The sequence below is a fragment of the Narcine bancroftii genome, chromosome 1, assembly GCF_036971445.1.
Source record: "Narcine bancroftii isolate sNarBan1 chromosome 1, sNarBan1.hap1, whole genome shotgun sequence".
NCBI classification, from domain to species: Eukaryota; Metazoa; Chordata; class Chondrichthyes; order Torpediniformes; family Narcinidae; genus Narcine; species Narcine bancroftii.
The window spans coordinates 425,151,071-425,173,033 of NC_091469.1; the positions used below are offsets into that span (position 1 = coordinate 425,151,071).

Sequence of the window (21,963 nt, forward strand, 5' to 3'; positions counted from 1 at the left end):
TATGTCCTTCAAAAATTAATCTTTTTTAACAGGTCCTTCTTTGTCAGTCAGCACCATCATCTCTTGGCCAGCACCACGAGCCCTTATGTTATTCAGTTTCCCTTTGATCCCCCCACCTCCAAACACACACATTCCCTTTGTTCTCTCTAACCCTCCACCTCTCTTCAGCGTATGTGACATTTTCTTCTCCTAATTCCAATGAAAAATCATAGACCTAAAAGATTAGCTCTCTTTCGCTTCACAAATATTATGGAGTATCTAAATATTTTGTTTGTATTTCAGATTTCCGGCACCTGCTGCCTTTTGCTTTTTAATTCCACGTTAAGTGCTAGGATCTTCTGCTGTTGTTCTGCAGTTGAAATGTTTGGATTTTGCAAGGATATCGAGGTTATTCGTTCCAGCATGCCAATGCTGTATTTGCACTGAGACAAAACCAACGTCAATATCATTGATGCTATTCTGCTCGTTTCATGATAGAGGAATTAGGGGATATGGGGAGAAGGCAGGTAGGTGGAGTTAGGTCATAAATTAGATCAGCCATGATCGTATTGAATGGCGGAGCAGGCTCAATGGGCTATTTTTGGCCTACTCCTGTTCCTACTTCCTATGTTTCTAATTTTTCACTAGTGTATCTATACAACTGACTCTTAATTGACTCAGTTGCCATTGGTACCTGCAGAAAAAATATTTGATATTCTAAAAAGCCATATTTTGTTTCCAGGCTGCAATTAATTATCAATGTAAATAAGTTTTACTGCTTACTTTTGTAAATACTTTCATTATTATGAATAGATTAAATAATTCTAAATCATTGCTCTTCCAGTGAATGCAGCTAAAATGCTTAACATTCATTTCCTTACTTTAAATCTTGCTAATTTCTGTTTAATTTGTTCTGTGGATCCTCTTGATAATAAAGGTTACCTAAATCTGCGTACTGATATACAAATGCCTTGCGAGATTCATCATACCTCTTTCCTTTTGTACTGAATGCTTTTATACGTAAAATGCAGAATTTCCCTGCTCTTTTAATAGTGGTTCTTACTTGCAATCATGTTTTTCGTTATTTGTGCATATCCAACAATTTATTTGTTTATCCCTTTAGCAAAATGAAAGTTCACTGTACTTCAAAAATGTAAAATCAATATTGATTAAAATTACCACTAGCAGGTGTCAGAAAAATAGAAATGATTTGGCAGATTGAAAATATTGGTGTGTGATATCAATATCCTTGTGAATGTTAATTAAATAAAGTTAATATATTAAAATAGTTATTCTGGAATCTTCAACAAAGTCAATATGACCTTTATAATGTCAAAAGATCTAAAAAAGATTGAAGTATATTATGTATGTTCAATTAAAATTCAAAATGGCCGAGAAGATCACTGGGCTTTCCTTATCCTCTGATGAAGTTCAGTGGATGTGCTGCTTAAATAGGGCTCAAAGAATTATTGAGGAGACAGCACACATTATCTTTGACCTAGTGCAATCAAGAAGGGGACATGGGAACATTAAAATCAGGTCTGCCAGTTTGGGAAATAACTTCTTCCTGTAGCTTGTGAGAATGATGAACAGTTTCCTGTAACAGAGTGAATAATTCCAAAATATTTATTTATATTTATTTTAAACTTCATCTTTATATATACATCTGATTATTATGAACTGTGTATTGTGTGTGAATGGTGTGCATTGTGGTCTGGAGAAACACATACAGAGTAGTGAATGTTTGGAATTCTCTAACCAGGGAAGTGGTTGAGGCTGCCTTGGGTCACGTCTCCAGAATGGAGGACCATCGCCTTCCCAAGATCGTATTATATGGCGAGCTCTCCACTGGCCACCGTGACAGAGGTGCACCAAAGAAAAGGTACAAGGACTGCCTAAAGAAATCTCTTGGTGCCTGCCACATTGACCACCGCCAGTGGGCTGATAACGCCTCAAACCGTGCATCTTGGCGCCTCACAGTTTGGCGGGCAGCAGCCTCCTTTGAAGAAGACCGCAGAGCCCACCTCACTGACAAAAGGCAAAGGAGGAAAAACCCAACACCCAACCCCAACCAACCAATTTTCCCTTGCAACCGCTGCAATCGTGTCTGCCTGTCCCGCATCGGACTGGTCAGCCACAAACGAGCCTGCAGCTGACGTGGACTTTTTACCCCCTCCATAAATCTTCGTCCGCGAAGCCAAGCCAAAGAAGAATTAAACATATTTAATATTCGGTTAGATAAATGTTTACATGATAGAGGAATTAGGGGATATGGGGAGAAGGCAGGTAGGTGGAGTTAGATCATAAATTAGATCAGCCATGATCGTATTGAATGGCGGAGCAGGCTCGATGGGCCATTTTTGGCCTACTCCTCTTCCTACTTCCTATGTTTTTATGTTCCTATGTCTATGTTCAGTCAGATGAAATAAACAAAATTGAACTTGAAGAATCCATCCATTAACATATAGCAATTTTCACAGTAAGCGCAGTAGAGATTGCTATAATATTTCTCTTTATCTTCCTAGAAAGTGATCCAATGGCTTCACTTTTCTACCTCACTGGGATTTTGCTTGTTCTCTACCCTTAGTCCTGTATCGATAAGGTGGGACATTACAAATTGCAGAAAACCAGATGCACTAGAAATCAGCAGCTGATCTATTTTCCAGGCTACAATATAAGGACCTCTGTGTTAGCTGGCTGGTTTAGGGCCCAGCAGAATACAAAATTGACGACACTGATGTAGACCAGTGAGGGGAAGTTAAGAAAATTGCACATCTTTTAAATTTCTGGCTAAGGTGATTTAAAAAAGGGTGAAAGAGGACATAGTTTTTGTCCAGAAGGTAGAAACAGGGCTTTTCTATTACAAGGGAAGGGAGGTGCCAAAGGCATGCCTATCAAGGCACATTCCCCTTGGGAAGTCGCTGTCTTCATCTCTAACTGATAAACTCCTGAAAGGACAGTACCAGATGAGTTTGAAATCAGCTTCTGCATTGGGATAATAACAATTAAATTAGTTTAACTTCAACTGAAGAAATACATCTCGATACATGAATCAACAATAAACATTGTATTTCTCATGGATCCTTAGAAAATTTATTACAAGTATGGCTCATTAGCTTATGTTTATATCTGACATAGTGCCTGGAAGCAGAAGATTGCCAGGACTAGCATGCATGAAAGTACCTGCCAAACTAAAATCACATTCAAAGCCAAAAACATACTTTAGTGAGGACAAGGATAAATAATAGCTTATTTTTCAAATATGTTTCATAAGTTATAATTTTGACACAGATTTAAAATTTTCATTAATGTTTCAGGTCTACCTATTGTATTTGAAAAATGAGTAATCCTGACAACTTTTCAAAACAGATTTTATAACAGCATAAATATCTTGTTTACTGCTTGCTAATGGATGAAATCCATATTTATTCATTTTAAATTCATGACTTCTGAGGTTTATTAATAAAATAACAGAAGGACATTTTGCATTTTGCAAGAGGTAATTTATTTTTTTTTAAATTAGACAGATAGCACTGTAACAGCCCATTTTACACCCCATTACCTCAACGCCGGTATGTTTTTAAAGGGTGGAAGGAAACTGGAGCCACCGGAGAAAACCCACACAGATATGGGGAGAATGTACAAACTCCTTACAGACAGTGAGGGATTCAAACCCAGGTCCTACCCCGATGGCTGGCGATGAAACGGTATTGCGCTAACCGCTACGCCAATCTTGCCACAATTTACAACATGTTGATATTAAAATCATTTGTATTACAGAAATGAGAATCTGGACACTTGGCTTTGCAACTTGCTAATTTTGGGATCATTTCCTTTTGGCGGCAGATTTAAATGAGACAAACAGCACGGTAACAGGCCAATTTGGATCTAAGATTCCATGCCACTCAAATTACAGCCCATTATCCTACACTCCAGTACATTTTTGAAGGGTGGGAGGAAACCAGAGCCCCCAGAGAAAACCCACACAGACACGGGGAGAACATATAAACTTCTTACAGATAGCATGGGATTTGAACCCCGGTCTGGTTGCAATCGCTGGTGCTGTAAAGGCATTGCACTAACTGCTACGCCAACCGTACCACCCAATTTATTGCCATGATATGTTAACATCATATGCATTCGAAAAGTTCCAAGAAGTACTTGTTGAAGAGACTTATTCTAATGGACATTTTACTTAAATTAAAATAGCAAACCTTGAATTGAAATACTTTGCATTGATATTTACCAAAATATATGAATGCTAATGGGATTAGGGAGGGGTACATTGATATTCTAGGTTAATCAATATTAAGAGGGAGGAGGTGTTGAGTGTCTTGAAAAACATTAAAGTGGGTAAATCATCATGACCTGATAGGATCCATCCCAGAATACTGAGGGAAATAAGGGAAAAACTGTTGAGGCCTTGATAGGGGATCTGTGTATTATCTTTAGCTGTTGGAGATGTGGCAGAGGACTGGAGAATAACATGTTATTCCTTTAGTTAAGAAGGGCAACAAGAATAAAACAGGAAATTATAGGCCAGTGAGTAATTCAAAGTGCAAATTTATTGACAAATCATACAACCCTAAGATTCTTTTACCTGCGGGAAATTATGAGAGAAGATTCTTAGAAACAGGATTATTAGTCAGCATGCCTTTTTTGCAGGGGAGGTCTTGTCTCATAAATTTAATTGAGTTTATTGAGGAAGGGATGAAGATGATTGATGAGGGTAGGGCAATGGATGTTTCCGACATGGACACGAGAAAAGCATTCAACAAGGTTCCCATTATAGTCTGATTCAAAAGATTATGTCCTGGGATCCACAGTGTGTTGGTAAATTAGATCCAAAATTGATCACAGGGGACAGAGGGTAGTAGTAGAGAGGTGTTTTGCTGACTGGACATCTGTGACCAGTAGAGTTTGAAAAGCATTTGCATTGGGACCTCCATTGTTTGCAATATTTGTTAATGATTTGGATTAAAATGTGTATTCTCATCAGTAGGTTTGCCGATGCCACAAAAAAATTATAGTAGTTGTGAAGAGTGAGGAGGTTGTCAAAAGATATAGCAGGATATAGATCAGTTGGAAGTATGGGTGGATAAGCAAGTATAAGGTGATACATTTTAGAGGTCAAGTGCAAGAAGAAGGTAAAGATAAGTGCAAGATAAATGGCAGGATCCTCAGGAACATTTATGTATGGATAGATTTCAGGGTGTGAATCTATACTTCTCTGAAAGTGGTAACACAGGTGAATATTGAGGGCAGCACAGTTGGCGTAGTGGTCAGTGCAATGCCCTTACAGCGCCAGTGATCAGGATCGGGGTTTGAATCCCGCACTGTAAGGAATTTGTACATTCTTCCCTTGTCAGCGTGGATTTTCTCTGGGGGGTCTGGTTTCCTCCCACCCTTCAAAATGTGCTGGAGGTGTAGGCTAATTGGGTGTAAATAGGGCAGCACAGACATGTGGGTCGAAATGGCCTGAAACTGTGATGTATGTCTAAAAAAAATAAAGGCAGCGTATGACATGCTTGCATTCAAGAGTTGGGATTTGTGAATATAAACGTGAGGAAGTTGTGTTGCAGGTGTTTGATTAGACCACATTTGGAGTATTGTGCGCAATTTTGTTTGCCACACTATAAGAATGATTTGCAGGCTTTGGAAAGGCATTTGCTAAGATATTAGAGTAACACAAATGCTGCAGGAGCTGGAATCTTGAGCAAAGAATTGTTGGAGGAATCCAACAGATCAAACAGTATCCATGTGTAGAAAGAGTCAGGCAATGTTTTGAGTGGGAACCATTTATCAAGGCTAAGCTGGAAAGGTAAAATTACATGTGCATATAAGCTCAGCCTTACCTGGAATGTCTGTTTATGGCCCTGGATTGAGATGAGGGAAGAGATGTAGGGACAAGTTTTGTACTTGCTGCATTGAAATTAGAGGATAATTTATCTGATGTGCAGGCTAGTGAGGTGGAAAGGGAGGACCTGAGGGACTCTGACCTCCTGCCTGGAAAAAGGTGGGTAAGGGCAGAAGTACAAGAAATAGAAGAGATACATGCATTAGCTTTTTCATTGGCGGTAAGTGGGTATCCACATTTATTGAAGAAAGAAGACATTTCAGATGACTTCAGCTCTCACATGGGCAACAAAGAATGGAATAATTATGACAAAGTGAAGGGACAGGGTGGGAAGAGGTGCAATGTACATGTAAGGGCCGACTGGAAGTTGACAATTTAATTAAATTTTCAAGTTTTTCCCAGGAAAAGGAAATAGCACCTCTGGGTCCCTCCCTCAACTTCTTTCCCCTTTTTAGACATGTAATTTTACTTTTTTAATCTTAGTACTGATAAACAGTTCCACTTCAAAACATTGACTAACTATAGATGCAGTCTGACCAGCTCAGTCCTCCAGCAGTTCTTTGTCTTCACCAAGATGTTGGCTGGTTTAGAATATATTAGTAAAATAAGAGAAGATGGTCAAAGTTGGATTGTTTTCTCTGGAGTGTGGGAAGTTGAGGGGTGACCTAATAAAAGTATGTGGATGTATGTCATACAGAGATAGTATAGCCAGTCAGGGTCTTTGTTCCAGGGTGTAAATGCCAAATAATAGAAGGTATAGGTTTAAAGTGAGGGTGGGGGGTGGGAGGGGTTAAAAAGAGTTTTGCAGGACAAGTTTTCTTTACAAAATATTTGGTGTCTGAAAAGCACTCACAGGAGAGGTGGGTGAAGCAGATACCACAGTGAAGTTTGAGAGCTATTTAGACAGACACATGAATGGGCTGTGAGAGGATGGAAATGGACCATGTGCAGGCTGATGACATTTACTTAGTTTGGCATTAAGGTTGTGGTCATTTACCAGCAATATGTTAACTCATTTTGTCCAGTTTATTTCCTTTTCACACTTCTCTACATTATTTGGTTAGGACGATACAAACATCATTTTGAAAATTCATGACAAGAAACAGCCATTACTGTACTCCATTTTTTTGATTTGATGGTTCTTAAAAGTGACCACAAGCTGTAGTGTGAATTGTGGAGGGCCATGTGACCTCTCCACCTGCAACATGAAGCGTGGATTGAGGAGGGTCACATGATCTCTCTGTCTGGAACCTCATCAGATGTCACATTATCTACCAATCAAGGTTGGACTCTGCCCACTCACTAATGCACACCTGACCATTGGCCTCCTTAATAATTTAGTGATTACCTGGGCCGGACCCTTCAGCTTATTGTACTACAAAATCCACCCATGTAGCAGCTCTCCCTTTTTTGCTCTTTGCTCCTGAGATGAACCATGTTCCACTCCAGGTTGTGAACTATGAACATTGCTGGAGGAGTGATTGGTAATGTGTGCACAACACAGGAATTGGGGCTGTTAGATTGTATTGGAGCTGTGCCTACATTAGACAAGGAATGGCGGATAGTGAATTGAAATCCTTGGTTGTTATAAGTCTGTAAGCAGTTGTGAGTATCGGTAGTGTTAAATCCGATGTGATTGGGAAGTACTGTGCTTGTATGAACGTGAGCAGTTGTGAGTGTCGGTAGTGTTAAGTCCGATGTGATTGGGTTGTACTGCACTTGTATGAACGTGAGCAGTTGTGAGTGTCGGTGGTTTTAAGTCTGATGTGACTGATTGTACTATGTTTTGTGATTGAGAGTATTAGTTGTGTTATCCCTGTTGTGATGCCCTTACATGTGCTTTAATAAAGATCCTTCCTGTGTCCAGATTCTTTGCTCTTTGAACTCACCAAACCTTTCCCTTCCCACAGAACATGTTCTTACCTGGATAAGTTTTCTCTTGGCTTTGATGCAACCTGACTTCCTGAAACTTTATCTTGGATTTCCAGTATCTATGATGCATTTTGTCTTAAGTCTTTAAAATTTTTAGCATAGCTGATCACAGGAACACATTCAGTAGAACGAGTCTTGTTAATGCCAGAAAAAACTCGCCTTGTTTCAGTTCCAGGCCTTAAAAATGTTTATGACTGCTGCAAACAAGACCGACATTGATACAAGAGGAAGACTTTGGTTCTTGTGTACTTTGGAGCTTAAACCTCGACTGGGAACAGCTGCATATTTAGATAAATATTAATATGGGTTCTATATTGAATTTAGTACAATTTTATGACAAACCATTAATCAAATAATTAAATACTGAAGATACTTGTAATAATGCATTATTTGACATGAGGCCAAATTATACATAATAACTAGATATCTTAATTAAGCATTTTCCACCTTACTATCTTTCCCTAACGATGCACATTTTAAAAGCTGTGATTGGGAGCCTATGCCAAATTGTATGGCCTGGCTTGCCTATATTCCGTGAAGTGCTGTGCCTAGTGTATGTGGCTTTGATCTGTTTTACTACATAAACCTGGATTTGAAATGGTTGGGTGGATGATTACAGTGTTACTAAATTTCTAACTGGCACAAATTCACCTTGCTCCTACCCACCCACTTACATCCATTTTTAACAAGGTGGGAGAGAGAGCGCATCCCATTTTCCAATTGAATTTTTTGTTTAAATATTTTAAAGATCTGCAAAATAATTCTTTCTAATTTAATTTTAATGGCACTCTGCCACATATCATGGCCTCAGAAAATCCAATACTATTCGCTGGGGAGAGGGGCATTGGGGCAGGAGGGATGGGGTTGGAGAGGAAGGAATGATGCAGGGAAAAGGTTTTGGCCAGCAGCCCTTGAGAGCCAGGAATACAATGAGTGCTTTGTCCCACTACCCAGACCTCCTCTTTTCTCACACCTACAGTCCACTGACCTACATAGCTACAGAATTTCAACCTGGTTCTCAATTCTTTTTCCATCTGCTCCCTTAATATCACTCAGCAAGCCTATCAATGTGGCATCTGGACCTAAAATCTCTCCAGGATTCCTAATTAGAATCTCTGGGCTCACCCATCTGTATTTTCTCTGACCCCTAAGACCGAATCTTTCAGGTTCCCCCTTATGTATATTTGCTCCCCAAATCATTCCAGCATATTTCTGGTCTAACCAGCAAAGAAACATATCTTCTCAAGACACACAGGAGACTGCAGATGTTAGAATCAAGTTACCATTTTGATTCATTGTTTTACAGCAGATCATATTGAGAAGATTTCTAAACACTCCGCTGAAGGAATTCACTGGTGAAGCACCATCAGAGGGAGAAAAAGAATGGTTGACCTTTTGAACTGAAATCCTTTATTGTGTGTTTAGATCAAAATGGTAACGTGCTCCTACCATTGACCCTGGCAAGACCCAAGGAAACCTATTCTTTTGGGTCTCTATTCAATCTGTGGAATTCTCTGCCCAGTGAAGCAGTAAAGGATGCCTCATTAAATGTATTTAAAGCACAGATAGAGAGATTTTTGATTCATTAGGGAATTAGGGTATTATGGAATAGGCTGTCATCTTATTAAATGACAGAGCAAACTTGATAGGTCATATGGCCTGGTTTTGTTTCTATTTCTTAAGTTCTTATGAAAACTCGATTTAAGTTGATAGTTACAAGAAAACAAAAATGTCCTTAAGATGAATGAGCAATGGGAAATAATTAATATTAACAATAACCTGCTGCTGGCTTCATTAGTTTTGAATAAATGAGCGAGGAGGGATATGCGCAGGAAATTAATCTTGTAAGAAAGACATCTTGGTTGTTAGTTTTCCTACTAAATAGACTATGTATAAGCATATGGAAATATATGTGATCAATTTAAATGCCAAACATTAAATATAGTAACCCATTTGAAGTTTGCTTACCCTGGAACACCTCCAGCTTCCATGTGATTTGCAAGAGTAACATCGTGTGACCAGACATCATATTGCCACTTCTGTAATCCAATGACACCACACAGGACATTCCCGGAATGAACTCCCACACGCATGTTTATATCAACTCCTGTGGCATCTCTTACCTTCCTTAAAAAATAAAATATGGAAGTGAGTATGAGCAACTTTTGTTTAAGGTTGAGAATTAATTTAAGATTAACTCCAGGTGATCCATTTCAGTATTTCGATGCCAACTCTTTTCAGAACTGTGAGGGGTGAATTTTCATTTTCACTGCATTTGGAATTAATCTACATGAATGATGTGGTTTAAATTTACATTAATTTTACTTATATTTCGTAGAAGTGGATTCATCAGACAATTGCTGAGGGTTTTCAGTCTCCAGGGGTGGGGCAGTGCAGAGGACTCGTTTAAGGAAGAGGAGATGACCCTAAGGAACAATGACCATGGCAGTGGACCAGTGATAGGCTCTGCAGCAGAAGAACACACAGGCAGCGGGCTGTTAGTTACTTGAGATGAGGAACCCATGCAGGCTGTGGGTTGGTGGCGACTGGAGTCAAAGGACTCACACCAGGCTGCAGAGGCTGGAAATTGGCTTGAGAGTGGCTGAAGGGGTACAAGGTTTTGGAACCAGAATGCAAGAGGGTGCCGACAGTATTCCTGTTTGTGTCAGAGGTTTGGATCTGCAGCCCGGTTTACCACTAGTTTGGACTAAAGGCTGTGTGGCTGCGGGATCGCAGGAGGTGAATCCATGGACACTCAGTGGGGAACTCTCTTTTGCTTCTCTTCCTTTGACTGTAAGGGGTGCTGGGCAATTTCTGCTGAGGGCAAATCATTGTCTGCCTTACAGCAGACTAAAGTATATTTTGAGTAATATTATTCCTGTTTTTATTATATGACAATAAAGTGATTAGAGGTCACTTGTGGTACAATTACAGCATACCTTTCATATGACAAGAATACTGATAACACGAGCCATAACACAAAAATCACCATAATATACACTGAATGATACAATACAGAAGATCACGACTGTGTCAGGATTTTGAAAGACAACCTGCTCTCTCTCAGCAAATTGTTTCTTTTCAATGAGTTCAATCATGTTGTGAAAGTTATTTTTGAACCTGGTTCTACAATTCTTTAAGGAGTGCACAATACAATACAAAATACTTTTTAGTTTCATTTAGTTCTTTTGCTAATTGCGTTTGATTTTGAAAATCTTACTAAATTTCTACATAACTATCTGTGTGTTGAGGAGAACATGCCAACTTCTGTAGTTGTTTCATCTGGTGATGTCTTTCCTCCCTTGTGTGCTCCCTTTCTAAGGCCCTGACATTGTTTCTGATCTGCTGCCTGAACTGGACCAAAATCTAAAGCAGAGGCCTAACTGGTGATTTATTCAGGATTCACAAAAACTTCCGTTTCCCACTCTATGATTCTGTTTATAAATGATAGGATCACACATTCTTTCTTAATATCTTTATTTTAACTTTCTGTTAATAGAAATATATTGATAGATTCATCATCCATTCCCCCTGTATTTGCATCCACTTTAAAATTAGCTTATGAATTTATGTCATTTAAAGAAAAGTTTGTATTTGTGCAGGTAATAAACTTTCAGAATTTTGTTTAGTTCTCAGAACTTTTGGCAAGCATTTGAATAAAGACTGCTGGACATGTGCGGGGAGGATATATGTGGAATTAAGAGTCTGTCTAGTTTTAACTGATGCTGATTAATATAACTTGACTTACATGTGCCTTGCATAGTAGTGCTGAGACAGTTGCAAATACCCAACAATAGTGGGGACCAAAGGACCTGTATTGCTTGGCAATGATAGCCTAATTGAATTAGGGGAACAAAAACTGTTAAAATACCTGAGGGAAGGGGGACACGTGTCTATGATAGATCCACAATTTGTTGCAACATGTGAATGGACATTGTATAGCTTAATACTGATGGCATTTTTTTTAACACATAAGAGGAGACTGTTTTGTGATTGGTTAAAATGAGAGTCTTGGAGTATACAAACCCATGTATTTGTACGTTTGGAGAGCTCCTTTAACCTCTGTGAAGGCGACGGACCTCCCACAAGCTTGTGTATCGAATAAAGGGCATTGATTGAAGAAGATAAGTCAGGGTCTTTCGTTCCTCAGGAGTAGACTGCTGATTGAGAACTCACCCCAGAACCTAGATATGGTATCAATATCAATCCTCTACAAGGAACACTGCTCTGTCAAGCCCATGTAGGATCTTACATGCTTGAATAAGGTTTGCCATCATTCTTCTAAACTACAAGGAATATATACCCAGATTGTCTAGCTCATATTGATAGGATAAAGCTTTTATTCCAGCTTTTAGTCTAGTGTATTGCATTGCCTCCAATGCTATTATTTCAGTATATTTAAAACCATTGACTTGTGGATGTCAAAGCAATCATGGGATATCTGGTTAAGAAAATGATACTGATATAAGAGATTAGATGTGATCTTATTGAATTGTGGTCAAAATTTATCAAAATGCTGGAGGAATTCAGCCAGACTTTCATAGGATTTAACAAACATATATTGTCGACATTTCAGGACTGAGTTCTTCTTCAAGGAATAAACGGAATGAGCCAAGAGCAAGAAATCTCAGAATTTAGACAATGATGGCTGAGGGAGGAATCCAGACTAATAAAAGGTATTAAATGGATATGATAAGAGGAGCAATGAGAATTTATTATGTCTGTGCAAAAGGAAACAGTGATAAAAGAAAGACAGAGCTGGGGAGGGTGATGGCGAAGAAGTAAAGGTGGGGGGTGGTGGTTAATGAAAGCCAGAGATGTTGATATTAATGACTTCTGGTTGGAGGGTGCCCAATCAGAAGATGAGGTATTGTTCCTCCAATTTGTGGGTTGTCTCAGTCTGGCGTAACATAAGACTATGGACAGGCATCTTAGTGAGGGAATAGGATGGGGAATTGAAAAGGGTGGTCACTGAGAGATCCAAGGTGCTCAACAAAGTGATATTCCAGTCTGTGCCCAGTCTCTGCGATGTAGAGGAGACCACAACGGGAGCACTGGATGCAGTAGATGATCCCTGCAGACTCGCAAGTGAAATGTTGCTTCCCTCGAAAGGACTGTTTGGGGCCCCAAATTGTGGTGAGGGTGGAGGAGTGGACACAAGTCAACCATCTTGTGTGGTCATAGGGTAGGTTTCAAGGGGATGATTGGTGGGGAGGGAGGAGTAGACAAGGGAGTCACAGATGGAATGATCCCTACAGAAGATGGAGAGGGGAGGAAAGTGGAAGATGTGTTTACTGGTGGGATCATGTAGTAGGTGGTTGAAATGGCAGAGGAGGATGTGTTGGATATGGAGGCTGAGGTGGTAGGGTGGGACAAGGGGAATCCTGTACTTTGTGGTGCATAGGGGCAGGGCTGATGTGTGGGTAATAGAGGATATGGTAGTAAAGGGAAAGTAACGTTGTTTGAAGAAGGATTCCATTCTTTCAATTTCTCCATCTGCATCGGATTTGCACCCAGGAAGAGAATTTCCATACCAGGTCATCTGAGATGTCCTCCTTCTTCAAACTTATCTTCAAGTCAATAAGTCTACAGGTGACTAAAAGTCACATGCTATTATTCTACATAAAAGGTGGATTTTCAATCAACTGAAATGGAAGTTTTGGCTTGAGGCGCAAAAGGAAAATCAAATGCTAATGTATTTGATTGGGTCTGAGAAGCAAGAAGTGACAATGTCTCTGGGGTAATCCAATCATAAGAGCAATGCCTTAGATAGGGATTTGGTCCCTTGTTGTATTTCTAAAATTTCACCTATGTGTAAAGAACACAAATCTTTTGTCATTACCAACACAGCAAGACATGCAATTTGAATTAAGTGACAATAAGGAGATGCAGTGGATATTGTGTATTTGGAATTTCTGAAGGTCTTTGACAAGGCGTTGCACCTGAGTATACTTAACAAGATAAGAGCCCATGGTATAACGGGAAACATACCAGCATGGGTAGAGCATTGGCTAATTTGCAGGAAGCAGAGAGTTAGAATACAGGTATCAAATACAGTACCTCAACTTCCTCAGGAGTTTGCAGAGGTTTGGTATGATATCAGAAACAGTGGCAAATTTCTACAGAGGTGTGGTGGAAAGTGTGCTGACTGGCTGCATCACAGTCTGATATGGGAACACTAATACCCCTGAATGTAAAACATTTCAAAAGGTAGTGGACACAGCTGGACATCACAGGCAAAACCCTCAACACTTTTAAGTACATCTACAGGGAGCAGCAATCATCAAAGACCCACCCACCCAGCACACGCTCTGTTCTCACTGCTGCCATCAGGAAAGATGCCGCAAGACTCACGCCACCAGGTTCAGGAACAGCTGCTACCCCTCCACTATCAGACTCCTCAATGATAAACTCAGAGACTCATTTAAGGACTCTTACTTGTGCACTTCATTGATTTTCTTTTTGTTCTCTTTGTATTGTGCAGTTTGTTTACATTTTTAATCTGTTTACAGTTATTTGTTTACAAGTTTACGCTGTGTATAGTTTATTTTTTGCTCTTCCAATTAGTGGAAATTTTGCCACAACTGCAGGAAAAAGGAATCTCAGGGTTGTATGTGATGTCATGCATGTACTCTGACAATTAATGTGAATTTGATTCATATACTGGTTGGCTGCCAGTTGCTTTGGTGTTCGACTGGGATCAGAGTTGGGAGCTCTTCTTTTTATGAAGTATATTAATGATTTGGATTATGGAATGAAAGGCTTTGTGGCCAAGTTTGCAAAAGATATGAAGATATGTGGAGGAGCAGGTAGTGTTGAAGAAACAGGGAAGCAGGGAGGCTACAGAAAGACAAGACAGATTATGAGAATAGGCAGAGAAGTGGCAAATTAAATACAATGTTGGATAATATATGATCATGCACTTTGGTAGAAAAAAATAACATGCAGATTATTTTCTAAATGGGAAGACAATTGAAAATACCCAAATGCAAAGGAACTTGGGAGTCCTCATGAAGGATAGCCTAAAGATAAACTTGCATGTTCAGTCAGTGGTGAAGAAGGCAAATGCAATGCTGGCAAACATTTCAAAAGGAATAGAATGTATGAGTAAGTATGTGATATTGAGGCTTGAGAAGGTATTGGTGAGACTTATCTTGGAGCATTGTGAGTAGTTTTGAACTCATAATTTAAGAAAGGATGTGCTGTAATTGGGGAGGTTCAGAGGAGGTTCACAAGGATGATTCACAAGGATACGAGGAATATTTGACAGCTCTTAGTCTGTGCTTGTTAGTATTTAGGAGAATGTGAGGGGGATCTCATTGAAACAGTTCAAATGTTGAAAGGCCTGGACAGAGTAGATGTATAAAGGTTGTTGTCCATGGTGGAGAGTCTAGGACAAGAGGGAACAACTTCAGGATTGAAGGGACCTGGAGGAATTTCAATAGCCAGAGGATGGTAAATCTGTGGAATTTGTTGCCACAAACAGTTGTTTTTATAATTAATGGAAAGATTGATTGGTTCCTGATTGGCCCAGGCATCAAAGGTTATGGGCAGAAAGGCGGGCAGGGTAAAATAGATCAGCTAGTGATTGAATGATGGGGCTGACTCAATGGGCTGAGTAGCTTATTTCTACTCCTGTCTTATGGTCTAAAAAATGCTTAAAAGCTTTCTGCCTAACATGTTATAATCTTAATAGTCCAAGCAGCATGAGATATTTCTCTGTTTTTAGAAAGCTTAGAAGGCATGAAGCTGCACTAAAAGACAGAATAGGCAGAAAAGGTTTTCTCAATATATGCTAAAATCTATAAAACTGCAAAAAAAAGTTAGTTGACCATGTAACCTTTTGAAGTGTATGATTTATTTGCCATATAAACCACCTGAAACATTTCTCACTGTTGACATGATTTCTGAATTACCATTATTAATTCTGATATCATTGATCACTAATATTATAGTAAAACCAAGAATTGATTTTGACAACCAATCATCAAGTAACCAGTACAATAATAACACCCACAAAATAGAAGCTGGGCTTGGAGACTTCAGTTTTACTGGCAAGATACAAAGTATATCACAGATGGAAACTGATGCTAAAATAATGCTAGATTCAGACACAGACCTAACATGTAATTTATTATTTGACGATTTAATAATCAGGTTTCAAATAACAAAGGAGGATTTAAAAAAACATTTACTCAGCTTTATTTCTCAGAGAACAGAATTTTCAAGTACAAAATCTACACTAGAATTTGTAACAGGTGCAGAGGGGAAACTAGAACCATTGTCTTGCAGTGCCAGAAACCTTGGGTCAATCTTGACCATGAGTGCTATCTGCAGGGTTTGTATACTGGACTGTGAGCGTTTGTTTCTTCTGAGTGTCTTAGTTTTCTCCCACATCCCAAAGATGTATAGGATGGTCAGTTAATTGGCTACTGTAAATTTCCCCTGCAAATTGGGTGCCAGTTGCAGAATCTGAGAAATGAGTTGGCATTGTGAGGAGGAAAGAGGTCTAGGTGCACGAGACTCGTACCACCAGGATCAGGAACAGCTGCTCCATCAGACTCCTCAACAACAAACTCAATCAGAGACTCATTTGGGACTCTTACTTTTCCACTTTATTGATTTTTAAATATTTTCTGTGTTGCCTAGTCAGTTTGTTTATATTTCTTTATTTGTACACATGTGTACATTGTGTAGGGTTTTTTTTTGCATTACCAGTAAGTGGTAATTCTGCCTCGTCCAGGAAAAAGAATCTCAGGGTTTATTGTCATGCATGCACTCTGAGAATAAATCTCAAATCATTGATGAGAAGGTAGGGAGAGTAAAAATTGGATTGATGCAAGATTAATGTGGGGGGGGGGGGTGGGCAATTGTCCACATCCACTTGTAGTGATCAATGATTCTGACTCTAAAATTATGGAAGAGTACTTTCTGTGTTTCTGGCTGCCATATTAGATAAAAAAGAAATAAAGAGATGGGATAAACTGTAAAAAAAAAATACACAATTAATATCAGAATGGTGGGCTTTATTTACATCAATCCATTTGCAGAATCCAGATTGTACTTCACACTTGCAGAATGCAGATTGTACTTCACACTTCAGTAATACTCTTGTATAGAATTGTATTAGTTGTTTAAAAACTGAAAAGCCTATGCAATAATTAATATGTTTTTAGTGCCTATTGAAACTTTACAAACTCGATTTTTATTATTTTATACATTTCTTGTAACTTTTTCATACCTTGTTTGTTTGGAAGACTGGTATATAATAAATATTTTGCAATAAATTGTAAAATGTTATTTGCAGATACTTATTGGTTCTTTCATTTTGCAAGATTTAAATAAATCAGAATGGTCTAATCAGGATTACACCCCCAGGTCAGATGTAGATAAACATTTGACACCCAAATGTACATTAGACAACAAACATTCATCCAGTGATCAAAATATATTGCTGGAAAAACTAAGTTTAATTTTTTTTACAATAAACGGCTTGAGTTGTGACTTACTTTATGGCTTCACACATATCCAAACCCATTTTCACACAGTTCTTGGCATGGTTTGGCAGGGAGATAGGTAAACCAGAAACACAATAGTAGCAGTCTCCTAGAATCTTGATCCTCATACAATCATTTTCCTGAATAAAAATAATAGGGAAGCTTACATCATATTACTAACACAAAATAGCGCACAACACCCACAGATAGATTATTGTTTTTAAGTGCAAATTTTAAATTTAGACGTACAGCACAATAACAGGCCCTTCTAGCCCACAAGCCCATGCCCCCAAATACACAAATTAACCTACAAATCCCATCTTTTGAAAGGTGGGAGGAAACCGGAGTACCAAGAGGAAATTCATGGAGACATAGGGAGAACATACAAACTCACTACAGACAGAGCTAAATTCTAACCCGGGTCACTAGTGCTGTATTAGAGTTGGCTAACTACTATGCTAAATGTACAGTAATGGTACCACCTGTATTTACGCTTACCTTTGCAATTTGATCAAATTTGCCAAATAACTCATTGAGTGTGTGCACAAGCTCCCCTGGCGAACATTCACTGGCCAGGCGTGTGAACCCCACAATATCAGCATACAATATACTGCAGGAACAGAAACATTTGAACTCTCAGCATCATATATGACAATAATGGACAGCAAAGTGGGCCACACAAAAATGAGAATAATCTAAAGATATTTAAGAGTACTATAAATCCTCATCTGACAGACCCAAGTTAGATACCTAAAATTATCCCACATTGAACCCTACTCTAAATTACACTCCTTGATTGTTTAAACAAAGGTACAAAAGTAGCCCTTTCGCCTCTGCCACACTATTTTTCATGACCTCAAATGTTCTTTTCATTTGAAACAGCGATTCATGTACCTTAATTATTATATTCTTTATGCTGCTGCTCATGCAGCCTTCTTTTTACCAGGGGATGAGTTTGACATTCTTTTTTCAAGTGTGACCCTGACATCATTGAAGCTCACTACTTTTAATTGTTCATCTTCTGGATAAAAGATGTCGTTGGACTGTTATTGTCTTGTAATACATTTGTTAATGTTCAAATGTAATGACACAAAAAAACCCAAAATACTGCGTATTGCAGAATATCTTTCTTTTTAAAAAGATTCTGCTAACATACCACTGCCACACAATATTAGTCCTTTGTAGATCAATATCCACAAGACCCAGAAAATGCACGTTATTTCCTACCTCTAGTGTACCAGCATATCCTTCTGCTATGATTTAAAAAAAAAGAAGTTTAACGATTGAGACCTAAAACAGAGCATCTGAGTCAGGACTACTGCTTGAAAAAGATCCCCAGCCTCCTGCAACCATTGGAAATGTGGTCACACACAAATAGCCATGTCAAAGCACCAGAAAAGTACCACCAATATTTTACTGGATAGGAGAATTAATATCAGTGTTCTAGCCCAGCACTGAGGCTTTAATCACACTCAATGAATTCTGAAGGGTGGACTACATCATCAAGATGCCAGATAACAACTTTCTGAAACTAGCACTGAGCTTCATCATGTTGCGATCTTGTCCAGAAGAGCCCATAAAACAAAGATATTCTCTAAATCTACTTGAGAATATATGATACCCTCTTGTGGAACTTATGGAGGTCTAGCCCTGTAATCATTCAAAATGGACGAGATTCAGGTCTCATTCAAAAGACTACACTGACTCTCTCCAAAAGAGACACATAGGTAAGGTGGGAAAACAACAGAAGGAAAATGCAGCTTCACAGATACCTAACCACCCCATTTAGCAGTTTGGAGAGACAGCAGAGGCTGGAATCTGAAGCAAAACACAATCTTCTGGAAGAACTTGGCAAGACAAGCACCAACACTGGGAGAAAAAAGGAATTGTCAATGTTTCAAGCCAGAACCTTTCATCAAGACTAAAAGTAATTTCTCTTCATCAAGACTGGCACTTTCCTTACCAACTGTAGGAGGTGCACCATTTGTTCTTACACCTCCTCCCTCATCACCACCCAAGGGCCTAAAGCAGCCTTTGCAGCGGAGGCAAAGATTCATGTGTACCTCATCTAACCACATCTATTACATTCAGTGCTCCCAACGTGGCCTCCACTGTATCAGAAAGACCGAGTGCAGACTTGCAGACCATTTCACAGATCATCTATGATTTGTGCACAATGGCCATCCTGAGCTCCTGTTTGCATGATTCTTCAACTCTCCTTCCCATCCCCCATTGACCTGTCCATCCTTGGCCTTCTCTATGCCAAAGTGAGACCCAATATAAACTAGAGCAGCAATACCTCATATTCTACCTTGGGCAGTTGACAACCCAAAAATATTAACATATTTTATTTATTTCTATCCCTCTTTGCTTTTATCCTCTTCCAAATCCATTTTATCCCTCAATGGATTCTCCCCTCTTCCCCCCCCCCCCCCCATGTTCCATTTGGTTCTTCATTATACCATGATTGTGGCTGAATATTTTATCAGATTCCATTACTGGCAGCCATTGATTCCACTCTGTCTGCCTCATCTTCCTTCAGCCGACCTCTTTGTTCTCTTGCATCTCTCTCTCTTTGTCTGACATCTGCCATTCAATTGCCCCTGTCCATCATCTTTCACCTCTCCCTGGTTCATCAGTCTGTGACTGGCCCCTTTCCCACACTATACTTATTATACTTGCAATCCCCCCTGCATTCTCAGTGTGGATGAATAATTCCAGCAGAAAACATTGACAATTATTATTTTTCTCCCACCGATGCTGCTTGGCCCACTAAGATTGTGTTTCGCTTCACTAGGCAATTCGTAGATCCCATGTTGGTTTCAAGATTCCATAGAATTGGGTATGGAAGCAAATTATCATTGACCTCCAAGTCCTGTCTAAGAACAAAAGAGAAATCTTTCTCATCACTTTTTCCAGTCATTTGCTCATTAGTCAAGGCACTTGATGGTCACAGGCTTTTTCTTGGAACATATAAATAAGTTTGACATATTGCTTCATACTTAATCATTGTGCATATGTGGACAATATCAGCAGAATCTGGAATAAATGACCCATTTTCCAGAGATCTCTATATTCCTAAGTATTACAGTAGTTTCTCTGCATTTTGAGTCAATATAGATCAGAAACATAAAGGGGCTTCCAATAAGCAACTTTTGAACATGACATCAGTCTTAAAGCTGAATTTAGAAAATTACTGTGGTAAATTTAGAAACTTTGATTCTAAGCCTGACACTTGAGTGAGTTTTTGGAAAATGCAAGACTGGCAGGAAAAGTTGCTACCAATGTTGTATTGATCATCCATCAGGCAGAGCATGAAATGTTTTAACCACAAAACAAATGATACAAAATATCAGTATATAAGGCTTGATCTAGAATTGCAAGCTCGAAAAATATCAGCCAAGTAAGTTCATAAAGCAAGGGCAACAGAAAAGCAATATACGAGAGGCTGTGCATTATTAAATCAGAAAGAAGATGAAAGCTTAAACATGGATGCTGAAATTAAAAATTAATGTAAAAGTACATGATCAAAATGATTATCTGCCAAGCTGTTAGTTGCACAACCATCCAAACTTCCCTGAAAACTCGTGTTGAATCTGATGACAACTTCCAACAAGACACGAAAAAACACAACCAGGTGAAATGTGCAAATTTTCACAATGGTTAAAAAGCAAGATGATCAACCAATGTCTGATTACACGAATAAAACATTTTTTTCCAGAAAAAAAATTGCTTAAAAATTCAGAAAAGGAGAGAAGGATATTATTCAATAAAAACACTTCACCACTACATCAAGAGTAATATTCTCAAGGGTTCAATGATTTGGATACTGGGGTTGAGAGCATAAAACCCACAAATGCATGAAGACAGAATGCCAAGCTGATGTACTGCAGACCTGAATCAGTACTACATGTACTGAAAGCTGCAGTGGCGAGCAATTGAGGAAATTGAAACAACATTCTATGTGGGTAAAACTTCTCGATGTATTTGGGCAACACCTTTTTATGTGGTGTTTAAAGCAAACAAAACTGTCCAGCTTTGTGGTGATTATAATGTGGTCACATCTCAGAATCTTGATGATAATTTGTCAGGGGCATTTAAAAGCAGCAAAGTCTAATGCCATTGAGCATTCAAAACCCATGAACGTACAGTATTTTTCTCAAGGACTGAAGTAATCATCTGAAATCCTACAAGAGGTATCGATAGAGTAAATTAAAGTAGGCTTTTTCCCACTAAAATTAGGTGAGACAAGAACTGGAGGACATGGGCTAAAAATGAAAAGGGAAATGTTAAAAGGGAACATTGGGGGAAATACTTGTGGTGAGAGTGGTGAGAGTGTAGAATGAGTGCCAGCTGAAGTGGTAAATGTGGGCTCCATTTTGATATTTAAAAAAAATTTGGATAGGTACATGGATGGGAGTTGTATGGAGGGATATAGTTTGGGCACTGGTCATTGGGACTATGCAGAATAATAACATAACATAACAATTACAGCACAGAAACAGGCCATTAGGCCCTTCTAGTCTGCAATGAACCAAACACCCCTTTCTAGTCCCACCTCCCTGCACAATGCCCATAACCCTCCATCTTCTTCTCATCCATATACCTGTCCAACCTTTTCTTAAATAATACAATTGACTCCGCCGCCACTATTTCTCCCGGAAGCTCATTCCACACGGCTACCACTCTCTGAGTAAA

The 21,963-nt window shown here is 39.0% G+C and overlaps 1 protein-coding gene across 7 annotated transcripts in view; it reads right to left on the reverse strand.

Moving 5' to 3' along the window:
- LOC138751634 (adenylate cyclase type 2-like) overlaps nucleotides 1-21,963 on the reverse strand; it is a 650,763-nt gene that overhangs the window by 134,500 nt on the left and 494,300 nt on the right. For all 7 annotated transcript variants that reach the window (XR_011350095.1, XM_069914176.1, XM_069914177.1 and 4 more), the window contains 3 exons: nucleotides 17,764-17,875; nucleotides 17,278-17,405; nucleotides 9,737-9,895 (listed from right to left, as the gene is read on the reverse strand). Coding sequence is in view for 6 of the 7 variants with exons in the window: in XM_069914176.1 (XP_069770277.1) it covers nucleotides 9,737-9,895; nucleotides 17,278-17,405; nucleotides 17,764-17,875 (399 nt within the window). In the remaining variant the exon portion in view is untranslated. The remainder of the gene's footprint in view (nucleotides 1-9,736; nucleotides 9,896-17,277; nucleotides 17,406-17,763; nucleotides 17,876-21,963) is intronic.